The 12,296-nt window shown below is 36.0% G+C and overlaps 1 protein-coding gene across 4 annotated transcripts in view; it reads right to left on the minus strand.

Annotated features, from left to right (window-relative positions):
* Positions 1-1,025: 1,025 nt before the first annotated feature.
* The window catches only part of NAV3 (neuron navigator 3), an 855,568-nt gene continuing 844,297 nt past the window's right edge, over positions 1,026-12,296 (minus strand). For all 4 annotated transcript variants that reach the window (XM_037846473.1, XM_037846472.1, XM_037846475.1 and 1 more), the window contains 2 exons: positions 10,393-10,596; positions 1,026-3,643 (listed from right to left, as the gene is read on the minus strand). In XM_037846473.1, the coding sequence (XP_037702401.1) occupies positions 3,524-3,643; positions 10,393-10,596 (324 nt within the window). In that variant the 3' untranslated portion in view covers positions 1,026-3,523. The remainder of the gene's footprint in view (positions 3,644-10,392; positions 10,597-12,296) is intronic.

Here is a 12,296-nt window from a genome sequence, read left to right on the forward strand (position 1 = left end):
AATTAGTTATAACTATTATTTAATAATAATAATGGTTGTTAAAGCAACTAAATTTTATGAGAGAACTTTTGTGTTAGGCATTACTCAAAGTGTTTTGCATGAATAACCTATTTGATCCTTACAGTGTAAGAGCTGGATACTACTATTATAACCGTTTTATTGGTGAGGAAATTGAGGCACATGGAGTTTGAGTAAATTGGCTAAAGTCACACAGAGAAGAATGACAGGGTTGGGATTCTCATCTGTGTAGTCTGATTCTGCATGTGTCATAACTGTATTCAAGTTTAGAATTAATTAAGTTTTTTATATGGGAAAAAAATGAACTGTGAAAATTTCCTGCATCTGCCAAAGGCACTGATTTTAATCTATTATTGATAACTAATCCATTTTATCTAATACTCTTTTATAGTTTATGACTATTTTAATTCTAAAGGTAGAATTTAACCAAATATACAGTCAAATAAATTGGGATTCAGAAGATGCCCAAGGTACTTTGAAAAAAAAAAAAGAAAAGAATAATTCTAGAGGGTGTTCCTTTTTATTTTCGTAATCTTCTCTCTCAAAAAATAACCAAGCACCAAAAGAATGATTCCGCTTTAAAGTCATCTTTAGAGCTAAAAGGTCAAAAAATGACTTTATGGAATAAAAACAATGAAATACTTAATAAGTTGATTCGACTAAGTGAATATTAACATTTTTCTTAATACCAATTCTTATTTTATAATCAGACATTTAGGTAGTCTATTCAGATTTTTATAAAAAATATTCACTAACTTTCATTTTAAAAGATATATGTGTGTGTGTGTGTGTGTATACACACACACACACACACACATATATATTGTCTTCAGTTTACTTATTTACTTAAAAGCTATGATGCCGTTTTCAGGTATATATGACAAAATTCACATCCATCTCTATTGAAGGCATATTAACAGTGCAGGTCACATTTTAGAACCTGACACTCCCTTAGTGCATAATTACTCAATGTTTCTTCATATACAGACGCTACACATTGTTGTCAATAAATAATTCCACTTTAATGGCAAAGTAATAATTTAGACAGATACAGGGTGCACATTTGCAAAAAAATATATGCAAGCTGGTTTACAAGCTAGAGGAACAATAAACCAATAGAAAATACATCATCCAGTTAAGTCCATTGACACCAAGAACTTATTATCAGGGCTTTACAAAGACTACAAAACTTTTCAGATGATTTAGTTCACTGTTTCTGTCTATTTACATGTTATGTTACATCAAAAATGTACAAAATATAAAATGTATACAGACAAATGTTTCATAAACTAGTTTAAGTTGTAAACTAGGTTGACCTACTGGGATGTATTGCAGGAAGTTCTGTTTATGCTCATGTTTGGACCATGTTTCTCGAAATGGCAGGGAAAGATTAGCAATTTTCTTAGATCACATATTATACAAGGGCGACTAGTCACTCATCCAGCTACATATATCGATGTTCCACAACAAATTTCATCCATGTTTGAGGCTTCAAAGTCAGGATGGCAATCCTATCTGCATAAATTTCGGTTCAGATTTCCCTTAGGGCAATAGCACCATATAAGAACCTATAGATTCAGTGACACTCTGAAAACTGCACAAATGTCTTGTGGTTTTGTTTTTGTTGTTCTTCTACAGCAACTGACCCACGGGTGGTCACAGAGAATAGCACCAATTACACATCCTAAAGGTAACACATTTTCACATGCATAGAACAAGTCTACACGATGGCCTAGCCCTTGGGTTTTAGAAGTTTAAAACCTGTCTTTTGTGTGTGGTGGTAAGTTCTCCAATGACTCAGATCAGTTTTCATGCACTCTCTTTAAAGCCTGCCACGGCAGATGCACTTTCAGACAGTTTTACTTTTCCAAAAATGTATTAGCTTCATGTACAGTTTTGAAGCATGCTCACTCTAGCACTGATAGCTCCTGCATAGTTATAACAACTGTAAATACAGGACAAACACGCCAGATAATTATAGCTTTGAGGGTTTGCATTCTGTATTTGTTTGCAATGTACAGGAAATCTCAGCAAGTGAAACACCTCTTAACACCAACAGGATAAAATACAATTTGTGTGTGTGTTTATTTTCATTTGTGCAAGTTTTAAAAATTATTTACAATACCCACCCAGTAGACTGTGCAAATCTAACCTTCTTTTACAGTATAAACGCTTCCTCTTCCACAGTGGCTTCACTGCATCAGTGTTCTTTAATGCTGAATTTCTCATGTACAACAATAGCAATCAAAACAACATGCGTCAAAACTATTGGAAAAAAAAAAAAAGAATAGGGAAGGAAAGCCAAATAGTTGTGCTCATGCTGCATCTAGTGCTTCCAGCTCTGCTGGATAAGAATTCAAAATCTTCTGCCTTCTAAAACTCTTTCTCCTAGAACTGGATGGAATTTAGCCACCTGTCTCAGCTTTTAAGTGACGGTGAAAGTGGATTTCTGGATTACTTGAATATGTTGGAGGATAGGCAAAGCAACCTATTCACAAGGTAAAAATACTGATCTTTCTCCTATCCATTTCTTCAGAAAGAAAAAAAAAAGATATACAGAGATGAGGCTACTGTGTTAACTGGTGTTGCTTGTTGGTAAATGAAAAGACAGCAGAAATTACCAATGGTTTAGGATTTAAACCAACTGTTAAACTGATGTAGAAATCTGTTTTAAGGCAGTGAGACAGCACCATAGGAAAATGTTCCTTCTTTCACTGAAAAGGCTCAAACAAATAAAGCCCTAAAAAGCCTTTTGTCAGTGTTGACTAATAATTGGTATAAAACTCTTGTTAAGGGAGTGGGCAGGTGGCTTAAAAAGACCACTGGGGTAAAAACAACTTTATAAAACCTGTGACTCATACACTAAAAAGTTGGTGGAGCACATCATGTGAACATGGCAGTTAGGAATTAAATTGGCACTTCTCCAGCTTGTCACAGTAGTGTTTTTCTGGTGGTTGCACAATTCCATTTGTGCTTATGGAGGACTGGCCTCTTGGGTTCGTTTCAGAATTGGGGGGAGCGCACAACACAAACACTACTGGGGCCTTGTGACCAGCACCATGTGGCACAAAGGAGGTGGGACGGATCAGAAGAATGGGCCCTGCCTGGGGAGTACAGCCCCTCAGAGGAAATGAAAGGAAGGGACAAAAAAAGGCTGGCATTGTAAACTTTTAAAGAGGAGAAAAATAAATTCCAGTTTGGCTATCTCGTGTGCAATCTATTCAGTTGCCCTGTCGTTAGGGTCCTTTCCAGTTGAGTAATGGAGCCTTATATCATTCCACTGATATAAAAATGCCTAGAAATAAAATAAAGTTAAGCATCCATTTCAATTTAGCGTCTTGGCAGTTCAGACTTAGTTCTCCTGCCTCCTGGTAGACAACAACTCTGGGTCAGGGACCTTGACAGGGTGTTTTCATATTGGCAGTGGCTTATTGAAAATGCCTTTCTTTTTAAACATTTTTAAAAAGTATATAGTCTTTTTCCTTAACTTTTTTTTTCACCATCTCTAGAGCGTAGATTCAAGAGCTGAATCCAAAACGTCTTCATGGTGGCTGGTGCTATCACTGTCGCAGCTTTGTGTGCCCGAGTAATTGGCTGCTTCTTGGAGTTTCATTAGCATATTCATCTGAAGAAAGAAAAAAAGAGACATTCTGGTAGACAATGATGCATTAAGCAAGCTAGCCCCATAAGAAATAAGACCCTCAGCCACACTGAGGCACCGTCGCATCATATCCAAGTGAAATGTGAAAACAATTTCAGATTTCCACTCACTGCCCTTGGCTCCTACACTATTTTTCCCAAACGTGACAAATACCAAACCAGAAGGACAAAATAAGGCCACTAGGTAACTCTTTTATTTAGGGCTATGAATGTATACTGCTCCGGCAGGGAGGCTGGAAAAGATGCTGTATCACAGCTGGACATCTGGGCTCGTTGCTGGAGAATATGCCAAGCTTCCCAGCTTTTTGGCTAAGAGTAGCAGAAAGCATTGAATGGCAAGTGAAAGTGGTGAATGTTCATGCACACACAGATGCACACAAAGGCACACATACACGTTCCCTTGAGAGAAGGAGGGGATGGGATGGAATGAAGCCAGCTGCAGCACACAAGCACACCATGTGCTGTTTAGGAACCGACCTCGAGAAGAGGTGACTGAATGAAGTGGAGCAAGGGTGCTTAAAGAGTGAGAGGGAAAAAATCACTGTCAAGTTTTTGTTGTTGTTGAATTTCGGGTTAAAATATGATTGATATATCACTGATAAGAAAATCACCTACTGGAACGGTAGCAGCTGTCTCGAGTTCCCAGCCTTATAGGAGAATGGTAATGTTTGTTCTAGTAAATGGGACATATGCATGAAAGCACCTGGGAAGAAAGGCAGCCAGCATTTCCAGGTAAGATAAAATACAATGCAGGCACATGGCTTGGATTTTTATATATATGCAGCTTCAATTCTAGGGATGGAAGTCAAAAAAATTATTTAAAAGCAAATTGTGGATAAATGGTTCAACAATTTTAGGAAGCACAGAAAAATTGGCATGTGTCTTCATGAGGGAAATGGAGTTTTTTTTTTTCATTGAGAAACTGAGAAATTCTTATAATTCTATAAATTATAATAATCTTGATATTGCTTCATGCATACTGACTTTATTTTATAAAGTAATCAAAATTGTCCTTTTTCCCAACTTAAAGAAACAGGGACTCTGATCCAATAGAAATGAGAAATCTAAAAAAGATTCCTTGGTCATATGTTAAGCTATGTATATTTATATATGCTCACTCTAAAATGTATTCAATAAATGTTTGTGAAATGAATTATAAACTGGTAATCACCAGTTTCAGTGAGGCTGCCTTTCTGACAAAGAGACTACAGTTACACATATTTTAAAGTCTTTTTAATATTCCTCAAGATAATATTTTTCAACAGATTTTTGGTAAAAGCTCTCTGAGTTTATTAAATCAGCTATATAAGAATATGAAAGTGGCTGGTGATAACTTCCCAACCCTAGTAAGCCAAATGTCTCTGTGACACAAAAGCCCCCCACCTTGTGCACACACACACGTACATACACTCTTACATACTTTCATGTGTATTCTCATTCCCTCCCTCCTTTCTTTTGTCCATTCGTTCCTTATACTCTCATTAGTAGCTGTCTGTGTATTCAAGCATTTCGTTAAGATTATTTTTAAAACAGAACTGTGATTTTAACACACTCATGATTTACAAAGAGCAGAAATGCTACATGAAGTCTGTTTAAAGGATTATGATGCTGTCTCAGTCACAAATGTCTGAAATCACTTGAATGCTGAATAGAAGTTCTGCAGTGTAATAATGGTATTATTAAAGTCTTAATTTTTTTAAAAAAAGGGTGAAATATAATATGTATGTTCCATTAGAAGAAGTTCCAAATCTTGGATTTTTAATAACAACATAAAACGGGATTTACTTTGCCTTCTCACAGTGTCCTTTGTACCTTCAAGTCAAAGGAGATGACAAGAAAGAGGTAAGGGTATACAATTCAAAGGTCACTGTGACAGATCATAATCCATAATGTGTAAGAAAAGCATTACTTTCTTCCTTCCTCCCTACATCCATAGTCATAAATATCTCTACATCATTTCTAACACCTATGTCAGATCCTTGTCTACCCTGGGATTACAGTTCAACCAGTTTCCCAGCCGCCATTCTCTCTCCTCCAATCTGTCTTCTACTCTGTTACCAAAGTGATCTTTACAAACGGCAACTCTAACAAGGAATCTCACTGCCCAAATCCTTTGGTGGCTCTGCATTGTCCGTGTGATAAAGTTTTAACTTCTCACAAAGATAAACAGGCCTTGACATGATCTTAGCAATTGCAGATTTCTGGAGCCTCAATTCCTTCCATCTCTATAGTTCTCGTCACACCAAACATGTATACAGATCCCTAAATTTATCATTTGATTTTACTGTTCCATAATGATTCACATGCTGTTTGCTAAACTTTGTTGTCCTCCATCCAAACCACTTGATGAATCCCTTTTCCTCCTTCAAGATGCAGCTAAAGTATTTCCTCCTCTGTGATGCTCTCTCCAAATCACTTCCTCAGTTGACTCAAAACTTTACTTAGCATGTACCTCAATCATTATTTTCCTGCAATTTGTATATGTAGATGTCTGTCTCCCTTATTGGACTGTGAGTTCCTTGAGATTTGAAAATGTGTCTTATTTACATCCCGATTGCCAAGTCTTAGCTCCAAGTACATACTCAATAATGGGTGTTGAAAGAATGAACCTGTACTTTGTGCTTTTTAAATAATGTGTAATGTCCTAAAAACTTGCAAGCTTATTCAGATTCAATAACAGATTTCAGACATTAAATAGATTTTACCCCTCAGATTTCTATTTTAGATTAAACTGTAAATATATTTCATGTTATATCAGTAATTATAGAAGTATAGATAGATAAAAGTAAATACAGAGAGTTTATTTGTTTACCAGAACGTGTGCGCCTAATCCAAAGATTTATTTTTAGATGATAAGACTTTTGCCATTTACCATGTCAGATTTCTAAGGTGTTTGGTAGAGTAGAAAATTAGGAACCAAGGTTTTTTAAAATCCTGATTCTCTTGATAGAACAGGATACCTAGATCTCTTTCTTATACTATTTGGCAAGAGCACTCAGGAAACAAAGTGCTTAGTAGATATAGCTGACCTGGACTGAGATCATGAGAAAGGTGAGGGTGTCATCTAAGGGTCCCATACTCTACAGAGTAACCATGGAAACAAACCTTATGAACTCCTGTCTTTACAGAATATCAAATCTCCGCAGAGATGGGGCCAGGATTCATGAAAAACTCAGATGAAATAATCCATCATTCTGCATTAAATGTTATATTTATTTTATTAAATTTTAGCCATTCTACTAGCAATTATTCCATATAAGCTCACAATTGTGCTAGATTCAAACCAATTCCACCACCACTGTTGATTTCTAATTATAAAGGGTCAGGTTCCTGTTATAAAATCAGGCACTTAGGAGGTTATAGTGTAGATCAGAAGTTCTAACCAGGGGGCCCGTGGACTCTAAAGGGGTCTATGTTTACACTTCTAATACTTCAATGAAACACCATGAAATAGTATGCAAAATTTTCTGAGTGTATGTGCATTTTTCTGGGGAGAGGATCTTGAAAATTTATCAGATTTTTCAAATGTAACCCTTACATGTTAAGAATGGTCAGTTTAGATGAAGATGATGATATGTGTGTATTGGGGATGTTGGTGTAAGGCCATTCCATAAAATGCCAAGTTAGTTTATTTCCTTGGGTATAGTCATAGGTTATTACTTTTAATCATTTTTTCTTTAAGATTTAAGTAACAGAATAAAATTTATCTCAGTATCTTTTGTATCTGTATTGGTTGTGCACGTCCAATGATCTTTTTAGTCACAGAATGGTAAGTAACAAACACATTACATTTGATACCAATTTATAGAAAGTAATCTACAAAAATAAAATAAACATATAAAAATAAAGCATTTTTCTGAAGAATGACATATACTTAATATTTTCAGAGTATTTATATCCTAGACCTTTATAGAGTTTATTCAAAATACTTTAGTATTTTCAAAAGTAAATAAATCACACACAACTGCAGAGAGCAAGGCAGGGAGAATAACTTTCCTTTGACTTCCAAATCAGTTTCTCCTTATCTAATGTAGGAAACAGAAGAATAATTCTAAGTTTAGTCAGAGTAGTTTATACTTATAAAATATTTTTTAGTTCTCCAAGTGTGTATTACAGTATATTCTTTACATCCTTTCTTTTAAGAACAAAACTCAGTTTTTTCTCAACTACCTAATAAATTAAGTCATATTGTCATACTTATGTATTTTTTAACAAGTTTTATGCATAACAAACGGAACTTTCCTATTAATCTCATACATCTATTTTTTTCATATATTTTCTTTGTGATTACCCTGGGGCTTAAATTTAACATACTAGAGCTATAACAAACACGTTTGATTTGATACCAACTAAACTTCAATAGTATACACAAATACTGCTCCTATACCCCTCCATCCCTCCACCTTTTAGTTGTATGTGTTACAAATCATATCTTCATACATTGTATATACAAAACCATAGATTTATTTTTTAAGCATTTTATTTTAGAACTTGTAAGAAGTAAAAATTAGGTTACATACCAAAAAATATATTTAAAAAATAGTACTGGCATTTATAATTACTCATATGCTTACCTTTACCAAAATTCTTTATTTCTTTATGCCACTTTGATCCACTGTCTAGTGTCCTTTCCTTTCAGTCTGAAGAGTTCCCTGTAGTGTTGCTCATAAGGCAGTTCTGGTGGTGATGAACTCCCACAGGTTTTATGTACCTTGGAATTGTTAATCTCTTCCTAATTTTTGAAAAATAGTTTCACCAGATATAAAGTACTTGGCTGGCAATTATTTTCTTTCAGCACTTTAAATATTTCATCCCTACCTTCTAGCCACCATGGTTTCTGATGAGAAATCAACACTTAATTTTATTGGTACTTCTCTGTATATAACATGCTGCTTTTCTTTAGTAGCTTTCAGAACTCTCTTTTTGTCCTTGACATTTTGACTACTATATGTTTAGGCATAGCTCTCTTTGAGTTTATCCTATTCAGGGTTTGTTAGGGTCCCTGGATGTGCATATTCATGTCTTAGGTTAGATTTCAGAAGTTTTCTGTCATTATTTCTTTGAATATTCTTTGCTTTATTCTCTCTTCTCCTTCTGGGGCTTCCATAATGCATATATTGGCACACTTGATGGTGTCTCACAGTTCATTTAGGCTCTGTTCACTTTTTTCCATTCTTTTTTGTCTCTGATGTTCAGCCCAAATCATTTCAATTGCTTGACTTTGAGTTCACCAATTCTTTCTTCTACCAATTGCTATCTGCTGCTGAAACCCTCTAGGGGATTTTTCATTTCAGTTATTGTGGTCTTCAACTCCAGTATTTCTGATTGTTTCATTTCAAAAATTTCTCTCTCTTTATTGAGACTCTCATATTATTCATTCATCATTTTTCTGAAATCCTTTAGTCCTTTTTCTATATTTTCCTTGATCTCCTTGCACATACTGAGAATCATTTTTTAAAATCTTTGGTATATCAAAAGTCTGGTCTTCTTTGTTGATGGTGTATGGATTTTTACTTTTTTACTTTGGATGTGCAATTATTCCCTGTTTATTTGTCTTGTAATTTATTTATTTATTTTTTTTGCACACTGAACTTTTAACACTTTAAGTGTTAACTCTGGAATTTTGTCCCTGAGCTGTCTGCTCCTTAAGTTTGTATGCAGTTAGTGCTATGACAGAGATTTTTATTGAGTGTTAGGAGCTAAAAACAAAAAACAAAGAACAACAAATATACCAAATGCAAAAACTACTTTTCACAGTCTTCACAAATTGGCTCTTCATCAGCTAGTGTTCTCCTTCAAAGTTTAGCTTCCCTATCAAGATCAGGCTGAGGCAAATGTGAAGTGCAGGGTCCACTCAGTCTTTTCTGAGCCCAAGTCTTGTCTTCTCCTGTTCTGGTGCTTGCTCACAGTCTTGGGAATTCCTCTGTTTACAGGAATTCGAATTGCCCCTCTACTCCTTATGAAATAAGACTTTTTTCCCCTCCAGGGTGGTCTATTATATGGCTTAAAGCAGGTGATCCTTTGCCCCAGGATGCTTTGCCTTAATTGTTTCTTATACTGCCTTAGCTGTCTACAAGCTACTTCTGCCTGCAAGACAAGTTCTGGGAGGGTTAACTGGAGGTGAGTTTCCTGATTCAGTCTTTCAGGCTGCAGCCAGATAGACTGGCACCTACATAAAGGCATCACAATATGCACACAAAGGTTACTCGGCTCCATCTGGAGCAGGGCCTGGGATCCACAATGGGAGTGCATGCTGGCTCTACACTGCACAGAGGAGTGGTTGAGGGAAGGGCCTGGAAGGGTGCCATGAGCTTCTCCTACCATTTTTTAAGCTGTGTTTTCTTGCTTTGGTACTGAACTAGTTATTGCAACCCTCTAACTGTTTGTCCAGAGTATCGAGGAAGATGGCTCTGCCAGTTACTGTTAGCTGTTCAAAGATCCTGTGGGTGAAGGGCACCCCAGAACATCTTACACAACCATCTTGATTGATCGGAAGCTCTTGACTACTTTTAAGCATATGTGTTTGGTCTTTTGTTTAAGAATTTCACCCAGTGAAAGTAAGCCAAAGGTAAAAGTGTTAAAACTGAGTACCCAAATTAGGAAAATCCCAACTATTATGTAGGATAACTAATATCTTTGTTACAAATGACTGAATACTAATGAGCACACACTGTGGTCAAGATTGTACAGGAAGAATAAAACACAGCTTCTTACCAGGGGATCCCCTTCTGTGTCAGTTTGTGGAATGTGCTTTGAGGTTGTGGCTTCCTTAGTGGATGTACAGCCCTCATACCCAACATCTTCTGGTCGCAACTGAAGTAATGCTGGGCCCTCCTGAGGCAGAGATGCTGAGCTCCATGGGTATGTGTCCAGCACCCATTTTGCAGGATCTTCCCATGGTGCACGTTTCCCATACATCTAAAAGTTGACCACATATTTAGCATATATAAAATGCATTTCTATTCATTAAAAATGGTCACTGCAAAATGAGTGATTCCTTTGCTCTTTGATCTCTCATGGGACTGGCAAGTGAATTATTTCCCAGATTTTAAACATGTATCTGTCTAAAGAGCTCACTTTAAATGCAAAGTCTAGCCAAAACAAAGTTGAACATCTGGGATAAATATTGCATTTGGAGAGGCAGGGGAGTTTATTTTAAATACTCATAGATATGACTGCCAGCATTTATCTTTGTTAGTAATTTTACAAACCGAGACAAAACACAACATTGAGGAAGAATAGCTCCAGTTATGGAGGACTGAACAAAAAACTGATTCAAGACACTAACTAGAGTGGTCTACTAAAGTGCACTTTGGAAAGATAAAGGATCAAAGAAAAAAAATATTTCTTCCTTTGTCCTGTTCACTCTACTCAAACATTCTTTAAGAATGAGAATATTTTTTCTGATAACTGTTTTTCTTCAGATTAAATTTCTGTAAGAATCCTATTGCTTTCTTGAAAGACTTTTTTTTAGGTGTTTATTTATAAGACCATTAGTAAAAGAGGAGAAAAATGGGAAACTTATGCCTCAACTTTGCAAGAACTCATACGGAGACAGAATCCCCATAAGAAAGAGATGATATGCTCTGGTAAGGTCCTTGCAGTGGAGTAGAGAGGAGAATATAAATTCAAGAGATTAAAAAATTTTTAAACTGGAACCAAAGCCAAAACCAACCGGGAAAGGGCACATTGAGGAAACAGAGGTTGATGGGACTTTTTAGAGGAGGATAAGGCCATAGAAAAGTTAGAATTAAGAAAAGAGGGCAGTATCTTAGGCACTCTAGTTCTTTAATGTACATCCTCTCCCCACCTAGCCTGCTCCACCAAGGACAGTCCTGGTTGCGCATGGTTGTTCCCAATGGAATGCTATGGGGCTGTTCTATGTGGTTTGTTGTGGTTCAGGGTGACAAATGCAAAATGATGAACTCTGACATCAGGAAAGGGCTGTGGCCTGCCTTGGAGTTGTGTTTTGGGTTTCTCCCAGAGGAGTTGTTTGAGGCTATGGCACCCTTGCCTAAAAAATATGAATCCAGATCCTGATATCTGCATATTTCCATAGGTGATTGGTGTTATATCCATTGCATGGGTAGCAAACATTAGATTTCTTTATTTCAATAATTTTCTTGTTTTGAAGTGGATGGTTTCTCTCAACTGATAACCTACTTTCAGAGGATGCAAAAAATAACTTGCTATATAACTAAAGCTGAAGAGAAATTTTTAATGCTTGAAAAGCTTAACTATGCTAAAATAAGATTATGAGAGTCTAAAATCAATCTTAAATGCCACCAGCATTTTGTAGAATCATCAGTAACAGAAAAATTGGAGGTGAGCAATAAAAAGCTAACTAGATCCAAGTCTATATTTCAGGGTAAAATAGACAAAGAAAAAGTATTTACAGAAGAGAAATCTACATATCCAGAATGAGATGACTTAATTAATGAACTTTCAAGAAGGATAGAATTACTAGAATAAAAATGGCAATCCATTTCCTCAAAATATCATTTCCAACAGCAGCGTCTTGTAGAAAGTGTTCCCTGTATGGTTCTTTACCAAAGCATCAGCCTTCATCTGAAAATAGATCTTTCTATTCCTCCTCAATCAGATTTTCACCTTTGCTA

Source organism: Choloepus didactylus, chromosome 8, assembly GCF_015220235.1.
Source record: "Choloepus didactylus isolate mChoDid1 chromosome 8, mChoDid1.pri, whole genome shotgun sequence".
Lineage (NCBI taxonomy): Eukaryota > Metazoa > Chordata > Mammalia > Pilosa > Megalonychidae > Choloepus > Choloepus didactylus.